Consider the following 21,730-nt stretch of genomic DNA (forward strand, 5'->3'; position numbering starts at 1 on the left):
GGGAAAACAAAGCACAACCCTTGGCTGAGCGTCACATCCGAATCAGAGAGCATGATTTGTAGTTTGGCTAACCGAGGAGTAAGGAACCTCAGTTGCCCCTTCCCCAAAATATCAAGTAAATAAATAAAAAATGCTTAACTGAAAGTAGAAACTGTAGAAAGTTTTTGACAGGTTTTTCTGAGCATTTGGGGTCAAAAGAAAGTAACTGCTGTTGAGACATTTCATTCTGAATATGCTAGACAGAGCCAGACAGAGGATGATGAGAGGTGGGTGTCCTTGCCCCCCAACATAAATCTTGGCTATGCCTATGCTTGGGGGGCAATTGTGGCCCTCCGGGCCTCTTTATGTGGCCCCTGTAACTCCCTCACTGGCCTTGCTTTTACCCCAAGTGAACTCTGACAATGCCTCTTGCTTGTCTGGAAGACAGATAGGCGAATGTGTCAAAAACTACCCTACTGTACACCCAGGTAAAATGTGCATTTGTTGCTCCACCCACTTCTGCCTCTGGCTCCGCCCACCATTAGCATGTGGCCCTCAGAAGGTTGCTAACCAACTGCGCTAACCACAACTCCCAGTTTGGACATAAAATATGGCTTGCCCTGATGCAGTACACAATTTGATTCTGGGTTGTTGCTTTTTATCAGAACGGTTAGGGACACAGGGTTTTGAAGGACCCTGAAGCACCATCCCCACAAGCACTGAAATCCCAGCCAAACCCCATCTCTCATTTCCATAGCAGTGACCAGAGGAAGGAGGACCACTGGGAGGAGCGCAGAAAGAAGAAACGCCTGATGCATCTGCCGCAGCACAACAACTGGACACCTTCCTCTGCCCCAGCTGCCACAAAACATGTCTCTCCTGTATCGGTCACTACAGACGCTGCAACCATCCAATAGCTTGACCTCACCCCCAAAGGCACTCTCCTGCATTGTCTCCCGAGACAATGTAAACACAACACGATCCCAGAATCAGCTGTGGACAAAAGATCATGTGCAACAGTGCCGTTTAGCTGTTTTATGGGAGGAGAGGGGATCAAGATCATAGAATCGTAGAGCTGGAAGGGACCCCAAGGGTCATTTAAGAACAACCCCCTGCAATCTCAGCTAAAAGCATCCCTGACAGATGGCCATCCAAACTCTGCTTAAAGGTAAAGGGACCCCTGACCATTAGGTCCAGTCGCGGACGACTCTGGGGTTGCGGCGCTCATCTCGCTTTATTGGCCAAGGGAGCCGGCATACAGCTTCCGGGTCATGTGGCCAGCATGACTAAGCTGCTTCTGGCGAACCAGAGCAGTGCACGGAAACGCCGTTTACCTTCCTGCCGGAGCAGTACCTATTTATCTACTTGCACTTTGACATGCTTTCAAACTGCTAGGTTGGCAGGAGCAGGGACCGAGCAACGGGAGCTCACCCCGTCGTGGGGATTCGAACCGCCAACCTTCTGATCGGCAAGTCCTAGGCTCTGTGCTTTAACCCACAGTGCCACCCACATCCCTAAACTCTGCTTAAAAACCTCCAAAAAAGGAGAGCACACCACCTCCCAAAGGAGACCGTTCTACTGTTGAACAGCTTTTACCATCAGAAAGTTATTCCTGATGTTTAGTTGGAATCTCCCTTCTTGTAACTCGAATCCATTGGTTCGAGTCCTACCCTCCAGAGCAGGAGAAAACAAGTTTGTTCCACCTTCCATGTGGCAGCCCCTTGAGATCTTTGAAGATGACCATCATTATCTGCTCTCAGTCTCCTCCTTTCTAGGCTAAACATACTCAGCTCCTTCGACTGTTCCTCATAAGGCTTGGTTTCCATTCATCCACCCATAATCCCTGCCCTCCAACAGTTGGTGAGCACTGTCAACAATAATCCAGCAACACACACTCAGGCCTGGCATGTAATGGGTCTTGTTGCAGATAGGAACTATGGAGTCAGGAGGCAGAGTTAGTCCCTGCGCACTTATTTGCAAACGTTGCAACTTAAATGCAGAGGGGATCCAGATTGTGGCAGCTCTCTTCCCATGTTGCGCAATGACATTCCGTCTAAATCCACTGAGCCGCTAAAGCAAACACAGAAACCTTGTATGTTCCTACCCCCCCCCCCCCGCGAAACATCAGCAATTTAACTAATTTCCTGTTTAAATAAGAAACCCCCTGAAGGATCCCTTTGAGAAACCCATGCCTAGGACAATTATGCAGGGCGTGATGCAGTACAAAATGAACAATAAACAGAACCGCGACTTGTGGGTTCCACCTGCACATGGCAATTTTGCGCAGCAGTTTCAGAAAACCAAAAAGCACAGAGCACATGCTACGCATTCAGTTCTATGGGAGGAGGTAACTGGACGTACTCAGGGACAAATCTTTGGATGGATACTAAAGCTGATCTTTGCTTCTGGTGCTACTGAGAACCAAGCCTGCCCTTATCCTCACAGCTCCATCCTTGGTCACGCTAGAACAAGGATAGTCAGCATGGTGGCTCTTCAGACACATTTTGCACCTTGGCCACACGACCAAGTGAAGATGCCTGGATGGTCCCTGATGTCTCCACCATCTGGAGGTGCATACCTGGGGATCCTTGGATCTTGAGACTAATACCTCACCCTGTAGAATTCTACCAGGTATAGTTTTATCTGCACAATCAGATTGAATTCCAGGAACCAAAAAGCATTTTTCTGTGCAGTCTGAGCTGTGAACAATGTTATGGTGAATTGTTGTTGCTTGTCTTCACTCACCCCACCATACTGCCCTGTTCAGTTGTGAAGAATATCCCTATGTTATGAATGGTCCAATTAAGAAAAATAGGAAAAGGCAAATACTTAGGTGGACTGCCCCTGGATCAAGTGATTTTTCTTCTTTAAATCCTCAAAGTTTGTAGCTCAGGGTTGTCATCTGAACTAGCCAGACGTTTAACTGATAATCAATCCTACTAGTCAGTCCATCATTTGAAAAACAAGGCTTTAGAGCCATCTCGCCCAAAAATGACACCTAAACATTCTGTTTTGGCCACTGAAACCTTGGTTTAAGAAGCCATTTTTCGCCTAGCTTTTTATATCTGAGTTCCTAACATGGTTCACATCGTCCTTGACAATTGGGTTATGCTGGCTGGAGCTGATGGAAGGCATCTTGGATCCTCTTAAGACTGCAAGGGGAGTTTGGAGAATAGATAGATGACAAGGGACTCGGGGTAATCTCGCTTTTAATGATCTGTTTGTGAAAGGACAAACGAGAATGAGGTTAAACAAGTCACAGGTTTCTCAAGGAATCTGTGTGTTTGCTGGTCCTTGAGAAACCCATTTCACAAACTGATCTTTGGCCAGCAAACAAGTCATTTGATTTCCCTACCGTTTGGAGCTCGAATTTGGAGCCATTATCAGCAGCTCTGACTCGAGGAAGACAATTTCCTTCTTTCATCAGTAGTGATAATCAGCAGCCGAAACTCACCCTTCTTTCATCTCCAAAGCACCCACCCATCATCAGGACCAGGTGGGGAGACCTTTCTGCACTTGTGATGAAAGATCCCTTAATTATCGTGGCAAAGGACACAAGTCTTTTGAGTATATAGACGAAGTTCAAAGCAGTAGGTTTCCTGTGTTTACTCTGCCTACCGGAAAGCCAGAACAAGCCACAAAGGACCATCCTTGACTTTTTTCTGCTTGCTATTTTTCACAACTAGACAGAAAAATAAACTGAGGCTGCAACAATCCCATAAACACTTACCTGAGAATATTCCCCACTGAACATGGGAGGCACCGATTTCTGAGTTCAGAGGACTGAACTGTAAGACAGGAATCTTAGACTCACTTAAAAGGGAGTAAACCCCACTGAATTCAAAAGGACTTACTTCTGAATAAATATACTGAACTGAGGGTTGACTTGCATGACTGCATCAGAACTGTTCCTTATTTTTTTTAGTGCCATGCACCTGTGTAACACTGGCCCACATAACAGATGTTCAGAGTTAATACATACAAATACCACACCATACATTTAATGAACATTAAAGCATGTTACTTCCTCCAAAAAATTACACAGTATACAGAAGAACAAGTCTTGCTAAAGCAGAACTGGCATGGCTTCTGCAAAGATAAGTCCTGCTCACTAAGCTTTTATGGTTCTCTGAAAGTGTTAATAAGAGGTGATCCAGTCGACTGGGTATACTTAAGACTTTGATAAAGGGGCTCCAAAATAAGATTAGCAATCATCTATACGAGCAGAGGTCCTCTAATGGATCAGCAAGAAGATAGGAAACAGAGAACAGGAATAAATGGAAAGTTCTCCCTATGGAGGAATGTAGAAAGTGGAGTTTCCCCAAGGATAGCTATTGAGACGTGCTTTTTAAGTTGTGCACTAACTATCTAGAGTTAGTGAGAACTAAAGCAGCCAAATTTCCCGATGATATCAAGTAGTTCAGGGTCATTAAAACAAAAAAGGGATTGTTGAAGAGCTCCAAAAGGATCTCTCCGAACTGGACAAACGGGCAGTAAAATTGCAAATATAATTCCAAGTAAGAAGGTTATGCAATTAGGGCAATCTTAAATTTACATATAATATCATGGGATCTGAACTGTTGCTCACTGACCATGCGCAAGACATTCGGGTGGGAGGGAGTGACTTGATGCAGATCCCAACCTAGTGAGTGACAGCTGTGGACAGCGGCGCCCAGTATAGGGAGCAGAGAGGGCTTCAGCTACCCCAAGTTTTGGGGGCAGGGGCAGCACTCCACCCAATATTGAGGGGTCCGCCACCGCCGGGCACCCTCTACGCACCCCAACCTGGCAGTCCAGGAGCCAGGCAGGGGCGGGGTCAAGCCGCTGGGGTCTTTGCTTCACTCGTTCCAGCCACAGCCCAGCAGCCCAACAGCTGGGAGAAACCACTGTAGAGATCACCCTCCGTGTATCCTGCCAGGTGGCATCACGTGACACGTCACGTGACCTCAGCACCCCTGGCTGTGAGAAAGGTGACAGTCACGCTAGGGAGCATTAGGAAAGGGATCGAAAATAAAGCAGTCAATGCCATAATGCAAATATTTGGTGCAGCCACACTTAGAATACTGTGTACTGTTCCGGTCAGCTCACTTCAGAAAGGATATTTCTAGAGGTGGAAAAGGGCAGCCAGAATGATCAAGGGGCAATTCCCCTATGAAGGAAGTCTACAACTTTGGGGGCTTCTTTGTTTGAAAAAAGGAAAGTGGGGCATGGAAGAAATCTATAAAATCAGGCATTCCTCAGCCCTGATCCTAGAACCTGGAGCTGTCCAAGCCAAGTTGAATATTGGAAGACTCAGGAAAGAAAAAAACCAAGTACTCGGATATTATTATTATTTAACTACGTAACTCACTTCCACAGGAGGCAGCGAGGGACACCAATCTGAATGGCTTTAAAAGGGGATTAGACAAATTCACAGAGCATGAGGCTAGCCGTACGAGATGACCCTTTGGTCTGAACCTGCAACGGTCTTCTTACATTGATACCTGAAAGCAAGTGGAATGCAATCTTGCCTTTGGAGCAACCCTGTTAAACTTCTGGTGCTCTTGAGGCAGTATTGCATTACTGGGACCCAGAAGAAAAGGAGGTGAGGTTTCATTTCCCTATCACCAAGTACTTATCAGAGGGTGTTCCTCTGAGACAGGCAGAAATGAGACCACACAGACAGGCCAGAGGAGAGGGAGAGAGGGGAGGTCGCCTCACCTGAGCACTTAAGCAAGAGCCACTAACTTTCTGGAGCTGGTACTATTCTTTTCATTCCCCTGACAAAGACCCATTTATAGCTGGAACTCCCATTACCTGCAAGGAAGGAACCGGGAATCGTTTAAGCACCGTGTGTTCTCTGCAAGGCCATTATACCCTATGCGCGAACAATAGGAAATTAACCTCCTATTCACTGACCGGACAATACAAAAGTCTAACAGTCCTGCCTTTGACATTTCTTGTTTCACATGAAAAGAGACAGAAACCCCCCATCAAGTCAACATAAGAAGGGTTTTCCCACTCCCTGGTATCAATAGGCTTTGCATCAAACTCTGAAACAGCGAACATCCGATCCTCGCAGTCCGACACTGGATTACAAGGCGCGCCCCCTGCCCCCACTTAAAGACACTTATATTTAGATTCCATAGGAATTTTACATGATCATACAGGAAATCTTTGAATGAAAATGAAGGTCAGGGCTGGGATTGGCTTCCTCTGCCAGGGCCTCTTTCTCTCCCTCCTCATTCTTTCAAATATCCAAATAAGCATTGTTTAGAAAACAATATACTTCCACTGTTATTTATTAATTATTACTGTTACTACTACAAAATAAACAACCAGCGCCTCAAATGCATTTGTATGGGCGTCTTGAAAATAAAATGCTAGGCTCTTCACATCCTTTTTTTTCTTCTTTTTTTAATCTAACCATCACTGAAACTTTGGGATAAAGATCTAGTTACTGACCCTTGACTGTGCATAAATCAGCAATCATGGGGATTAATTTTTTTATTAAAAACAAATAAATAAATCTGAGGGCAGTTCACAAGATAAAATTAGAACGAACAACTGGTTGCAATCGTAAAGAAATGGCCAGCTTTTAACTACTTAATTTTTCAACTTCAAAAGTTTAACAATTTGAAAAAAAAACCCAAAGTTTACTTTTTTTGGAAGTGTAGGTTTTTAAAAAATGAAATCTGGCTTTCCAAGAGTCTTCCCTGACACAGCCACTCTGGGACTTTATCCTGAAGCTGCTCACATCTCTCTCCTAGTTGCCGCTTGGAAAAAAAAATCTCCATTTTAAAAATATTTAAATCCCATATTTCCCATAAAGCCCACAGTGGCAGCCAAGGGTCAGTCCCCAGGTCGCCTCTCACCCCAGGAGCTGACAAGACTCCAACCTCCTTAAATTCATCATGCTTGTTACAATGTGTGCCTTCATCATCATCATCATCATCATCATCATCATTTATTTATTTATACCCCGCCCATCTGGCTGGGTTTCCCCAGCCACTCTGGGCTGCTTTAAAAGCTTCCCTAAACAGGGCTGCCTTCACATGTCTTCTAAAAGTCTGGTGGTTGTTTTTTTTCTCTTTGACATCTGGTGGGAGGCCGTTCCACAGTGCGGGTGCCACTACCGAGAAGGCCCTCTGCCTGGTTCCCTGTAACTTGGCTTCTCACAGTGAGGGAACTGCCAGAAGGCCCTCGCAGCTGGACATCAGCGTCTCGGCAGAACAATGGGGGTGGAGACGCTCCTTCGGGTATACTGGACCGAGGCCGTTCATACCACGCCCTGGGCTCCAAAGACAACCTTTAACAGCAAACTACTACAATATACCTGAAGTGCAGGTGAAGACAACAAACCTTATCCTGGGATGCATATGGGACTCCTGTACTGTCCTGCCAAGTGTTGAAAAAGAATATTGAAAACAGTTTGGCGGGCTCCTTCAGGCACTCAGCTGAACACATGAAGACCCACCACAAGGGTGGGGACCATTTCTCAAGGTAAGGGCCGCATTCGTTTCTGAGCGACCTGCCAGGGGTGAGCAGGGCCATGGGCAAAAGTAAGCAGGGCAACGCAGGTGAACTCCACTGTTGTACAAAAGGCTAGTCTCTACACTCAGGGCTCGTCCACGCTGGCACTTGTCCCATACCTAGAGAGCACCGATCCAAGTGGTTTTGCCTTTCCCACAAAAATCCCGCTCTTTAGCCCTAAATCAGAACAAACAGCAATCTGCAGGAAACCTGATTTCCGTTTGATACAATTAAGCACTAAACCATGGGTTTTCCCAGGGATATGAAGCTGGGCTGGTGAGGGGTGTGGCCTGGGAGAGGGGGTGTGGGTGGGGAAAGGAGGTGTGGCCTGGGTAAAGGGGGTGTGGCCTAGGGAAATGGTATGCAGCTGATGGGGTGTGTGTCCTGGGGAGGAGTGTGGCCTGGCGGGACTGGGGCAGAACAGGGTTTTTGCTGGCTTTTCCAATGGTGTTTCAAATATACGCAATTTCACTGACGCGCACAGTTCCTTGGAAAGTAACCCCCATGAAAATTGGGGGGTTGCCTGTATACAAATTATTATTATCATTATTACACAAACACTAAACCTGGGGAAGGCAAAACCTGCCCACTGCCCAGACCTCACAGACAGGTGAAGGGAACCTGTGGCCCTCCAGATATTGTTGGACTGCAACTCATTATGATCCCTGACTACTACTGATCACACTGGCTGGATGAATGGGAATTGATGTCCCACAACATCCTATGGTGGGTGGCACAGGTTCCCCAGCACTACAACAAGGGTTTCAGTGCATACTGATCTGTACACAACATTCACACAGAGATATTTAGTGTGCTCTAAAAAAAGTAGCCACCCTTCTAACAAGATGCATGCTCACCCCACATAAGAGGCAACAGTCGCAACTTGCAGGAATGCGTCCCCTGCTACTTGTGCCACTGTACAAAGATGAGACACATGCAGAATCGCATGCATTCTCCTCCAGGGTACAGAGAAGTACCCCTGAATTCTGTTCAGGGTTGCATAGATGTTCCCCGCTGTGTGTAACAGCATGAAGGTAGCTATGGCTATTTGCCCCATGCTCTGGGAGTTGGGCAGCTACTCTCTGCAAATATGCACAGATCCGCTGGTGCTTTTAAAGAGAAGTATTCATAGACATACGGAGGACTAAGAGTACAAAAGGGCCCCCTATGCCAACATTCAGAGATATGGAAAAGTAAAGCAAAGCATTATATGCAGGTATAATGCGGTGTAATGCATATCACAGTATTAGGCAATGTTTGGAGATTATTTGAGCGTTCTCAGCAGCTCTTCCAGGGTTGTACAAATCTATCCTTTGGGGTTAACGGGTCTGAGTATAACACAGGGCTGAACAAAGAACTCTTGCCAAGCCAGCTCAGCACAAAGCCGTGTGCAGCAGCACAGCGCATGACGTACAAGGCACCAGCTCCCAGCCATCTAGACAGCACCTCACCAGCTGGGGAGAGAAAATGCTGGGCACTTTGTGCAAATCATACTCCAGAATTCAACACTTCGGTGCAAGGCGAAGCAGCACAATGCTGAGCACTGTTCACAGGGCGCATCTGATCGCTATGCCGTGTGGATGGATAAAACGCACTGCACAGTGTGCAACGGTGTACACAGAATTCTCAGAAACGTGGGCAGTTAAAAGTTTTTCTTTTCTTTTCAGCTGGTGAAATATGGCACATGGTGGAAGAACGGGAAAGAGTGCTACACCGTGCAATGAGCTGCAGCTAGGAATCCCAGGTATCCTGCAGGAACCATGTGACAGAAGCAAGACAGAGAGAAACCGAGGTGTGCAAGGAATGTACACAGCTACCAAGGCTACAGACAGCAACATTTCAACGGCACCGGGAAGGGGGTAGGAGTTTCAGGTTGCTGAGGAATACACGGCTTGCTGCAAGCGCACCGAACGTTAAGTGCATCCAAGTCAGCGTTGGGATACAGTATCTAGCCCAGCAAGTATACCACCCAGTGTGCAGCAACGGGCACAGATACACGAAGCATGGGATATACACGGATATTATACTATTCGAGCAATGTGCGCACTTGTAATTGGGCAACTGATAGAGGGGACTTTTAGCGCTACGCAAAAAAGGTTGGAGAGGCCTTTGCAAACTTGGGATTTCGAAGCACCAGCCAACCCAGCGTCCCGGTTCCGGCCCAACCCCGCTCCCGAACCCCATCCCAGGCGGGCGCAGACCTACCGGCGGGGTCAGGGAGTTGCAGCCCGAGGCCAGTTTCACCGCTTGCCTCTTGAGCTCGGCCAGCTTGGCTTGGCAGCTTCGGCACCATCCTCCTTTGGCCGCTCTCTCGAAGTGGCCCAGCTCGCCCCCCGAGGCGGCCCCGGCGCCCTCCGGAGCGGGGCGGCTGCCGCAGCGGTCTTCGGGGGCGGCGGGCTGCAGTAGCCTCTTCCGCGGCGGGAGCTCCAAGGAGAGGGGTGCCGGTTCGCGCAGGGGACTCCCCTCGGCCACCTGTGGGAGAGAGGAAAGCGGGAGACGCGATCAGGAGGCTGCCCTGGGCGGGCGCTGCGTAAAAAGGAAGCGGGTCCCCTTTTCCTCGTTCTATCTCTCTCTCTTGCAAAAAGCGCGTTGCAAAATTCCGCCCCGGGAACGGGAAAAAGGGCAAACTTCCAGTCATGCAAAGCCGGCGAGATCTCTCCGGGGGAGCATCGAGCTGGGTCCCAGTTGCTGCAAACAACGACCCCGTCGGGAAAGGAGAGATCACACTCGCAAATGCACTTACCCCCAGCACTGGCATGTTACAGCCCTGTCCAGGGAGCGCGCAGCTTTCTCCCGGGCTCTTGCAGACAAGCGGATCCCCAGTTACAAGGAGAATGCCGGCGGGCTGCAGACGCCTGCCGACCCCGAGCTCTCCTGCTGCGTGCCCATCGCGAACCAAAATTAAAAAGAAGTCGTCCCGGGACAGAGGATTCCTGTTGCAGAAACGGAGCCTCGCTTCTCCTCCGCCCTCTTTTGCTACTGACTGTTTCCCCCCCACACACACTTTTTTGTGCAAGCGAAATAAAGTCGTGCACTGCTTAAGAAAAACTCTGCCTGCAAAACTCTCTCCGCTCCGACTCCTGTTGCTCGCTACGTGATGTTTCCTCCCATAGTGGCAAAAGCAGCGAGGAAAGTTTAGGGTTGCAAAGTTAAAGCAACAGCCCGGGAGCGAGCTCAGAAGGGGAGGAGACGGCATCAAAGGGGAGGGAGAGGAGGAGGGAGGGACTTCACCCCCCCTTCATCCCCCACCCCAGCTTCCCAAGAAACGGGATACTACTGAGTTCATGGGCAAGCGGAGCACGTGGAAACCGAGAGGAGGAGAGAGAAATGGCTCAGGTTAGCAAGCTTGCGAGTTAAACCTCCTTCGGCACTTTCCTGGCTTCCAAACCGAGGCGAGTCAATCTGGTTTGGGGTGCGGGGGTTTGCTTTTAAGAAGGCCCGCGTTTAATGGTTTGGCTGCGTGCTTTGTTGCTTTTACACCGGATTTATTGGGGTCTTCCATTGGAGTAAGCAGCGTGATGGCTGGTTTTATGTATTTGCACACACCCTACGGACAGAGTTTTAATATTTCACAAAGTACTTTTATTTATAAGTGCAGAAGGGATCTATAAATGGATGTATACACACATATATAGGTAGATAAGTAAAGGTGCCTTGCACTACTTTTTTAAAAAAATGCATTTGCTGCCTCCCACGTTGTTTTTGATGTGTTTGCAGAAATCAAAGTGATCTCTCCTGGGTCCAAACATGGACAGTGTGTATGGAGGTCCTGGGCTGCCCAGGCACTTAAAACTGAACATTGGTCTCACACATACACATATCCCATTGTCCTATAAGTGATTTGTTTGACTTGTATTGTATGGGAAGCATGGGTCAGGCATAGGTCTGCAACCCCCAAGTCATCTAGGCCGAAGCCTGCCCCTTTATTGGCAGTCAGTTCAACGCCTATATATACATGCCGTTTAAAAAACGGTTTGTGACTGCATTGCTGATCAATTCTTATCCAAAAGGTCACAGTAGCGGGCTTTGGAATGCGGACCCAAGACATTTTGCTGCCTGAGGCAAAGGATAAGATGTTGTGCCTTCCCCTCACAGTTCTCCATACAGATGTCAACTGGACTTGCACCTGAATCTTGGCATAATATTATTGCTGGTAGAATAGTCTCCTCTGAGAGGGCAGACCAGATTAGGGGGTCAAGGAAAAGCCATGTGGAAACAGAAGGGGATTATCGGGGGCACAAGAAGAGCAGCGCAGAACTGCTACTGTCCTCTGAGGCAATTGTCTATTTTGCCTAATGGTAGGGCCTGGACCTCATTGTAGCTTTTGAACACCAAAATAAAAGCTGGAGTGGCGCTGAGGAGGATTGTTCCAGAGTGTGTTTTTTGTTTCTCTCTCCCTCTCTCTCTCTGAATAAGGATTCTCAAAAGTGGGAGATCACTGGGATAGCTCAGCCAGTAGAGCACGAGACTCTTAATCTCAAGGTTGTGAGTTCAAGACCCACATTAGACAAAAATAAATAAATTCCTGCATTGCAAGGGGTTGGACTAAATGACCCTCGTGGTCCCTTCCATCTCTACAATTCTATGTTTCTTCAGTCAGTGAGCCATAGCGTAAAAGTATGCAACTGGTGACTCCCAGCTTCTCCCTCAAATGCCAAGCTGAGAGTCAAAAGGACAACTCTCTTGTATGAACAGTATCTATCTGTAGTACTGCAATATGATATCAGGGTGTTTGGAGGGAAAGACAGCCACTAGCTTAGGAGAATTAGAACTGCAGAGCTGGAAAGGGGCTTTGTGATCCTCTAGTCCAGCCCTTATAATGGAGGGTGCAAGAACCGTGCCAACCCTAACTGGCAGCCATTTGGCCCCTGCTTAAATACCACCAGCAAAAGAAAAACCACTGCCTGCCTCCCAGGACGTAAAAAAGACACCAAGACAAATCCACAGAAGATTTGCCTGTCAACAGCTGTTATCCATGAGAACTAAATGGAGCATCCATGTTCTATCTCTGGATGCTAGAAGTATCTGGCTAGCCACTGTTGGAAACAGGATACTGGGTAAGATAGACCCTGGGTCTGATAGTGCTGGGTTAAGGTTATTAGGTTAGACAGCTCATACCCATGTAGACAAGATCAGATTCATTGATTCAGAACAGTTAGCATCCCCTGGTCAGCAAGAAGCTGCCCACACTGATCCAAATCATTAACCCACTCCAATATTTTCGTTCCAATACATTGTGAGACCTACACTGCCTCCCAGTACGTTTCCGAGCACAATTCAACGTATTGATGTTCACCTTTAAAGCCCTAAAGAGCCTCAGTCCAGTATACCTGAAGGAGCGTCTCCACCCCCATCGTTCAACCCGGACCCTAAGGTCCAGCTCCGAGGGCCTTCAGGCGGTTCCCTCCCTGCGAGAAGTGAGGTTGCAGGGAAACAGGCAGAGGGCCTTCTCGGTGGTGGCGCCCGCCCTGTGGAATGCCCTCCCAACAGATGTCAAGGAAATAAACAACTATCTGACTTTTAGAAGACATCTGAAGGCAGCCCTGTTTAGGGAAGTTTTTAATGGTTGCTGTATTTATCACATTATTATTATTATTATTATTATTATTATTATTATTATTCTGTCGGGAGCTGCCTAGAGTGGCCAGGGAAACCCAGCCAGATGGACGGGGTATAAATAAATTACTATACACACAGTGGTGTTGTTTGCCACGTATGCACCAGTATTAACTGCAGTCGTGAGCATGTCAAAAGAGGGGAGGCATGCATGCCCAGAAAGCTGCCCCAGCTTGTGTGCACGGTGTGTTTACACGCCCTAATTCTGTGATGGCCACAAACACGACTGCCCTACCAAAGTTTGCATTTGCCCTGTAGAACCACCTTGCAGCCCACCAGTCCCGGATCATGGCCTCCTGGGTGGCTGCCAAGAGATCATGCCCACTACGGAAGCCCCAAAGCAAGATATGTTCAATCATTTGCATTCAGCTTAGCGCAGGAGGCAGGGGACCTCTCTCAGCTCAGGGGCCACATTCCCTTCTGGGGACCAGAGGCAAAAGAGGCAGAGTGACACACAGACATTTCGCCTGTATGCGATAGGCTGACAAAAAAGGTAAAGGGACCCCTGACCATTAGGTCCAGTCATGGCCGACTCTGGGGTTGTGGCACTCATCTCGCTTTACTGGCCGAGGGAGCCGGCGTACAGCTTCCGGGTCATGTGGCCAGCATGACTAAGCTGCTTCTGGCAAACCAGAGCAGCGCACTGAAACGCCGTTTACCTTCCTGCTGGAGTGGTACCTATTTATCTACTTGCACTTTGATGTGCTTTCGAACTGCTAGGTGGGCAGGAGCAGGGACCGAGCAACGGGAGCTCACCCCGTCATGGGGATTCGAACCACCGACCTTCTGATTGGCAAGTCCTAGGCTCTGCCTGAGCACAAATTCAACACATCCCTCTCTCTCTACTTCCACCCAAGAAAGCAAGGACACATTTCAAGTAGCCCAATTAGAAGAAGAAGAAGAAGAAGAAGAAGAAGAAGAAGAGTTTGGATTTGATATCCCGCCTTTCACTCCCTTTAAGGAGTCTCAAAGCGGCTAACATTCTCCTTTCCCTTCCTCCCCCACAACAAACACTCTGTGAGGTGAGTGGGGCTGAGAGACTTCAGAGAAGTGTGACTGGCCCAAGGTCACCCAGCAGCTGCATGTGGAGGAGCGGAGACGCGAACCCGGTTCCCCAGATTACGAGACTACCGCTCTTAACCACTACACCACACTGGCTCTCGATTAGGGTGTGTGACTGGGGAGCATCCCAAGGGGCTGGATAGACTCAGGTACTATAGGTTTCCACCTATAGGGGTCCACATTTGACATCCCCCCCCCCAGGCCTGAAGATCCCCATCTTTGGTTTCAGCAGGTCAGAAAGTGTTTAAAGCAGTTCTATTGGGAGGTGTGTTGACGCTAGCACTGCTAACTTTAGCAGGAGGTAGGGTGTCTCCCATTGGGTCCCGGCCCCTGCAAACTTCCAGCCCGGCCATCTACAATGTGTCTTAGGGTCTACCCCTTTCCCCAGTTGCTAAGAGTAAGTGGGGGCCGGTCAACTCCCCCCCCCCTTTTTGCCAATAAGTCATTCTGAAGAAGAGATGCAGCCGCCAGCCTCAGAGCAATTCACTCTCTGGCGTTTTGTCCCCCACGAAAGCTGCACTCTTCCATACTTTACTTGGAAGCAAGTCCTGTAGAATCACAGCAGTACTGCCCTGAACATGCCTGATCTTGGCTGCTCTGGAAGCTAAGCAGGGTCAGGCCTGGTTAGAACCTGGACGGGAGACCTCATGGGTTCCGCAGGCTTTTCCTCTTTGGGAGTCAGTGTGGTATAGTGATTATAGTGTCAGACTGGGACCTGGGTTCAGATCCCCACTCGGCTGTGGAGCTCACTGGGTGACCTTAGAAGTCAATGCCCGTCAGCCAAACCTATCGTTGGAATTCAGTGAGGAGAGGAAGACCCATATATGCCAACTTGGGCTCCTTAGAGATAAAGGTGGGATGCAGACGCAATAAATAAACTGATGAGACTTACTTCTGAGTAAACCCACATAGAATTGGACTGTATGGGAAGCGTCAAACCTTGCTCTTAGAGTTTAAGAGTAAGTGTAAGGGAACTTTTGGCCTCTCCAGATCTTTGCTGAACTGCAACTCCCATCATCCCTGGTCATGCTTGCTAGGGCTGATGGGAGTTGTAGTACATCGAAATCCAGAGGGGCAAAGGTTGGTTGCCCAGCCCTGATCTACATGAATGAGAGTCGAGGTCTTTGCAAAGTCACACACCATCCCATTATTCTCATCAGAGAGCCAGGATTGGCTCCCGCTCCCCGTTGAGTGTAACACAGCAGCCAATTGGGTTTGCTGCCCCTGGATGTATACAACAGCCTTCATTCTAGACGGGCAGCTGCAGTCCACAATCCGGGAAACAGGATGGCTTTGGTGAAAGGCATCTGCTGATGACCCCGGCAGAATGGATGGGATGGCCCTGATTCCACAGGTAATGTCATAGAATCATGGAATTGTAGAGTTGGAGGAGTTATCCAGGACAGATGGCCACCCAACCTCTGTTTAAAAAACCTCCAAGGAAGGAGAGTCCACAGCCAAACAGCTCTTACTGTCAGAAAGTTCTTCCTGATGTTTAGTTGGAATCTCCTTCCTTGTAACTCAGAGCCATTGGTTCAGAGCAGGAGAAAACAAGCTTGCTCCATCTTCCTTTAAGATATTTGAAGATGGCTATCATATCTCCTCTCAGTCTCCTCTTTTCATGGCCGGTCCCTCGCTTGAGCGCAACCCGTTTATTTATTTATTAATAAATTACTTTATTTTATTTATTATTTATTTATTTATCGCACCTTTTTAAATAAATGGATACATAAATAAAAATGCAGTAAAGGGTAAAAGCACCCATCATCGGACTGCGTATCAGGCATCATCCCGTGTTCGGTGGCAGAGCAGATGTTTTACATCAAGCATGGGGAACTGGCATCCTTCCAGATGTTGCTGGAGTGCAGGTCCCACCATCCCTTGCCAATTGCCCGCGCCATCTGGAGTGGATGGAAGTAGGAAAGCATGGTCCCGGGCAGTGTGGTGTAGTGGTTAGAGCGTCCAACTGGGAGCTGGCAAAACCACCAGTCAAATCCCCGCTCAGACATGAGGTTTGCTGGGTGACCTTGGGCCAGTCACTCACCTTCTGGCTAACCTACCTCACAGGTTTTTTGGTGAGGATAAAATGGGGGGGTTTATGGGGGGTGGAGAACAATGCATGCCGCCTTTCATCTCCTTGGAGGGAAATGAATGGGGGAAAACAAACATTAATTAGAAGGCCTTGGTTCCTCTGCCATTTTTTACATGCACAAATCTTAGATACAATCTCTAGTTAAAAGGATCAGGTAGTGGCAGGAAAGCTCTTCTCTGCCTAAGACCTTGGAGAACAATTGAATGTCACTACGTGGACAAATATTCTGACTGTCTTTTTCTTCAAAACGTGGCTGCACTTTGCAGTGGGGCATGGGTGGGTGGGGAGATCTGCGCCAACCCCAGCAACTGTGGGAAAACCGTCTCCCCGGCAAGCCTACCCCCTGGTCCTGGACCTTCCAAGGAATACAGCTTGGAAGAAACTGTTTTGTGCCCTCCTGCCCCCACCTTAAAGATCGGGGTCAGTGTGATGGGTCAAGGCGTCGACCTGGGACCTCATTCAGCCACGAAGCTCGCCCGCCGTGCGACTTTATGACCAGTTGCAACCTTTTTCCTAACCTACCTCACAGGGTTGTTGTGAGACCCAACAGAATCGGCCAGTGCACCGCAACAAGGCTTTGGGGTTGCACTGGCCCCCCAAAAAGGGCCGACAAATTTAATAAATAAATGTTCCGTGGTAGATATGCAGGACTTCCTTTGGTTTTGAAAGGAACTTTTACCAACTGCATTCATTGTCTTAAAAAGAAAACTTCCGGTGAGTGATTTCAGGCTGTCAGGAGAGTCCTCCTTCGGTCTTCTTACCCACTGGGGCTGCCTCTGACTGATTTCAAGCTTGCTCAAAATTAAATCAAGTTAGGGCGGACATTGGCTAAGCATAAGCCATTGAGAAGGAGCTGGATCAGGACAGCAGCCCTTCTTGCCCAATTTTCCATTCTCACTGCGGTCTTCAGGACCCTTTGCAATAGGATGCCTGAGCCACACACAGCCTTGCACCTCTCCTCCTTACAGCGCCGAGTCTCCATTGCCAAACCGACTCCTTGCGAGGTCTGCCTGTTCTCTCTGCCTGCTCCCCCTTTCTCCTCGCAAATGAATTGATGGAGATGATTTCTACAGAGGAGCCCTGACCTGCCAGCTGGAGAAATTAGCATAGTGAACTAATTGCCTAGTCAGCTGCTGTTTCCTATTGTTTTGTTTTGAAATCCACCCTTAAAAGAAAAACAGTTCTGCCAGATTTTCTGCATGGGGAGCCGATGTGATGAGCCAATGCCCCGGGTCCTGCTTGTGAGATCATCTGGTTGGCCAGGATGAGACCAGGATGTTGGACTTAGCTGGGCCATGGGCCCGATCCGACAGACACTATTTATGTTCAAAGTTCCATCTCATAGAATCATAGAGTTGAAAGGGCCACTGCGGTTCGTTGCAGCATCAGAAAAAGCTACTATTGTAGGCTGCATCAACAGAAGTCTGGTGCCTAGGCCAAGGGAAGTCATAAAGTCACTCTGTTCTGCCTTGGTCAGACCACACCTGGAATACTGTGTCCAGTTCTGGGCACCACAATTTACGAAGGATTATTGACAAGCTGGAACATGTGCAGAGGAGGGCGACCAATCTGATCAAAGGTCTGGAAATCAAGCCTTATGAGGAGCGGTTGAGGGAGCTGGGTATGTCTAACCTGGAAAAGAGGAGATATGGTCGCCATCTTCGAATCTCTAAAGGGCTGTCTCGTGGAAGTTGGAGCAAGCTTGTTTTCTCCTGCCTTGGAGGGTAGGACTCGAACCAGTGGCTTCAAGTCACAAGAAAGGAGGTTCCGACTCAACATCAGGAGGAACTTTCTGACAGTAAGAGCTCATGATCTGAATTTACTCCCATTAAGCATGGCCAATGTGGTGCCGCCAAGATGCTGTGGACTACAACTCCCATCAGCCCCTGCCATCATGGAAATTGGTCAGGGATGATGGGAACTGCAGTTCAGCAGCATCTGCAGGGCCACAGGTTCCCTTCTCATGCATGGCAGCCATTTTTAATGAATGCATATGGGGTTAAGGGTTTGTCCCGAGTTTGTCCCCTGCACACATCATCTTTGCAGTTTTGAGCGCTGACCAGAAGCTGAACATCGCCTCTCTGTAAAGCTTCTCTGGTTTCTGGCTGAACCATTCACACGTGCTTGAATTCTCCCCCGCTATGCCCTGCCTTCGCAGTTGGAGACAGCGATGTTTCTGAACACTAGTTGCTGGAAACTACAGGGGGAAAGAGAGGTCTTGTGTTGGAATCCTGATTGCGAGTTTCCCACAGGCATCCGGCTGACCACTCTGAGATCAGGATACTGGACTAGATGGGCTATTGGCCCAGATCCTGCAGGTTCTTCTTTTGTTCTTACAGCTGCACGTGTGAACGGACTGCAATCTGGGGAGAAACATCCCTTTGCAAATGAGGCAAAGCAGTGGGGAAGTTTCTGCCGGTGGAATTTGACCTGAGATGCTGGCCACCGCTTGACGTTGCAGTCACCCAGAGACGCACGTGTAAACCGGCTCGATGCCAGAGGCACCCAGCGGTTTGACCTGATTTCAAGCATCCCAGGGAGGCGAGCAACACTCTGAATTCTTCCAGAGCAAAGTGAGCTCGTGCGGCTGCTAGAATTTGTAGCTACTGCTGCAATTACACGTTTGAGAAATCCTTTTCTTAGCTCTCTTTTTTTGCGGGGTGGGGGAGAGGAGAGAAGAGAGGCGTGCCACTAAATTGGCTCAACCGCAGAGTCGAGGTAAAAAGGCTGAGACTTCCCTCGCGAGGAGCGATGCAATCTGCGCCTGGCGGTTCTCCGGTTCCTGTTACTAGAGCGCCATCTGCCGGCCGCGCGTGGCTCTGCAGCTGCCCGGCTGGAGAAAATTAAGCCATCTCTCTGCATTGGGCGAAGGAAGGAGGGCGCGTCGAGGGGTCCCCAGGACCAGATCTTCTAGTTCAACGCTGCCGGTCAGCCTCGCCCCGAATAGCGGAGCCCATCGGCCCCCAGGAACTCCTTCCTCGCCCCATAACCAGCACAGGCGCCTCATTCCCATCGGCAATCCATCCAGGGGCTGTGCCCAATACTAGGTAGCAAGCGCCCCTGTTCAGGGTTTTTTGGGGGGAGGGTCTTTTTTCTCGCCTTCATTGTTGCTAGCCAGACGCGCGCCCGCATCCCTGAAACGGGCCAAAGCGTCAGGGCCAGGCGCCAATGCTCTCCCCCCTCAAGGCGCAGCCTACAAGGATGCCCCGACCCCCTTGGCCACGTCTGGGGGGAGGAGACCCGATGTTCCCAAGCGTGCATGGATTGAAGAAGGCGGGCGCTCCCGGGCTGGCGTCTAACTTTAACTCGTCGAGGGGAAAGCGGGGCGGTGGAGACGCCTAGGCTGCCCGTGGGGGGGGGGGCGACTCCGCCTTCGCTCTTGAGCCGTAGGGCTAGCTCGGGCAACCCTCAGAAGCGTCCCCGCCTCCTGCCTCCCCCCGTCGCCGTCCAGACTCCATCAAGCGCGATCGTGGCTTGCTTTCGCTCCACTTCCCTCGGCGCGCCAACACCCAGGCGCCTCGGCCGCTCCCTCTCGCTCGCCCCCGCTCTCTCACACACCCTCCATACACGCGAGTCCCCTGAGGCAACGTGGGAAGGGCACGCTCTCTCCACCCGCTAGTCCCCTCTTCCCCACCAGCCCCCAACCCTCCTTCCAACCACCACCACCACCCCCGGCTCTCCTCTTCCAACCTCCTCGAAGTAGCCCACCCCGGAAAAACCCACAGCCACCCCACCCCACCCCTCGCGTCCTCCCCCCGTTCTTAGCCTGGCGGCGTCTGCAAATGTGACACTTCGGATCCAATTTGCGAGAGCAGCAGGCAAGGAGCGTTAAGAGGCGCCAAGCCAGGCTGGTGTAGCCATCAGGGAGCGTGGGGCGGGGGCCGCTGGCATTTCCAGGCTAAGTAAGCCCCCTCCTGGACCAACTCCCGTCCAACAACGCCTTGGCTCAGCGCCGATAAAATAATCACCGGGAGGCACGCGCTTCTGAGCATGGACAGAATGCCTTTATCTCCACCGCGGAATAAACATCAGGGTTAGGATTTTTTAAAATAAAAAAAGTGGGAAAGGGGTGTGTCTTGAACCCCAGCAGTTCATCAGATCCTAAAAGGAGGAGGCTCTTGCACCAATGCACCCCTGTGGAAACGGTCTCAACGCTCAGCTCCGGAGACCAGAGACACGTGCGCGCAGCCCTCCTTCAGGTGGTTAAATGAAACTTTCCGTAGGGATCTGAGAACTGAAAAGGCGGGTGCTGGAGGATCCCGGCGAGGCGAGCCCTGGTGGCATTCTGCCCGGTGCGCAGCTGGGGCGGGGTCTTTCCATTAGCTCTGCTTCCCGTCCAGGCTTCCTTCCCCCCTCCGCCGCGCAGTTAAACATCGCCTGCCTCGCATCCGCGCCTAAGAACAGGCGTGCCAGGAACAGAGTCAGCCTACTCCGGAGCGCAGGAGGCCGCCGGCAACTCGCTCAAAGACTCCATGTGCCAGAGAGCCGGCGGGTTACAGAAGCCTGCCTGGACTCCCAAGGTCCTATTATCGCCATTGCTTGTGGGAATAACCCGAGAAGGATTCCTCAGCGATTCTCTCGCTCTTTCTGGCGCTCGAGCGACACGCGCTTCCACCTACCGAGCGCTGTCCCTGGTGCTGAAAGCGCGTCGGAGCCACCAAAGGACCCTTTCCTTATTCCTAGGCACACAAAAGTCCACAACTGCTTCTACTTTCTCTGTGTGTGTGTCTACAGCATCCCTCACCTGGCTTATTTATTACCACGCTCTCTTTAAGTTTTTGCTCCATGTGCGGGGCCTAAAAATGCAAAGTCCGAAGTAAGGTGCCTGCGGCTCCCTCTTGCTTGTTGGAGTCCTTAAAAGCCACCCTCCGGCCACCCACCTACCCAGACCGTGTCTTACCTTGCCTTTCCTCCTGAGAAGATGGCTGGTAAATCCGAAGATGATCTCGGAATCCAAGCAGAGAGCTCCGATCTCCAGCAAACTGGAGTTTTTCCTAGTAGCATTGGGAGGCTCCGTCGATTTTTGAAAAGCCATAGTTTTTAGTTGTTTGGGGGCAGCGGGGGAGTTAACCTCTCCGGCTCCCTGAGCAATATCCAAGGGGTGGCAGGGGTAGGGGACGGTGTCACGCCTTCATGGTCCTTTGCTGAGACGCGCCTCTGCTGTGGGTGAGGATCCAAAGGCTACCCAGCTCCGCTCGCTCTTCCTTTCCCTCGTTCTGAGCCTCTCAGCAGCGCACCTTGCGGGAACAACCTCCTGTAGGAACGGCAGCGGCTCCTCTCCGCGTCCCGCGCAGATTTTATCCTCTCCCAGGTCGACTCCACCAGGCAAGACAGAACCCCCTCTGCCATCAGCTAGCCGGGGCTGAGAAGGTGCGCTCTTGAGGGCTCAAGGAAGGGGCTGGGTTAGCCACAGCTGCCTTTCTTTCACTACACGCACACACTCCGCAGTTGTAGATTGGGGCGCAAATA

At 50.0% G+C, this 21,730-nt stretch overlaps 1 protein-coding gene across 2 annotated transcripts in view; it reads right to left on the bottom strand.

The window, feature by feature from the left end:
* KIF26A (kinesin family member 26A) overlaps positions 1 to 21,318 on the bottom strand; it is a 154,332-nt gene extending 133,014 nt beyond the window's left edge. The window contains exons 1-2 of one of the 2 annotated variants that reach the window (XM_081908363.1): positions 21,162 to 21,318; positions 9,697 to 9,963 (exon numbers count right to left, since the gene is read on the bottom strand). In XM_081908363.1, the coding sequence (XP_081764489.1) occupies positions 9,697 to 9,963; positions 21,162 to 21,296 (402 nt within the window). In that variant the 5' untranslated portion in view covers positions 21,297 to 21,318. Of the gene's footprint in view, positions 1 to 9,696; positions 9,964 to 10,234; positions 10,644 to 21,161 lie in introns of those variants that run through there. The other variant, XM_081908362.1, reaches the window with a different exon arrangement.
* Between the last annotated feature and the right edge of the window lie 412 nt (positions 21,319 to 21,730).

Source organism: Podarcis melisellensis (genome assembly GCF_964234715.1).
Source record: "Podarcis melisellensis genome assembly, chromosome: 1".
Taxonomy (NCBI): domain Eukaryota; kingdom Metazoa; phylum Chordata; class Lepidosauria; order Squamata; family Lacertidae; genus Podarcis; species Podarcis melisellensis.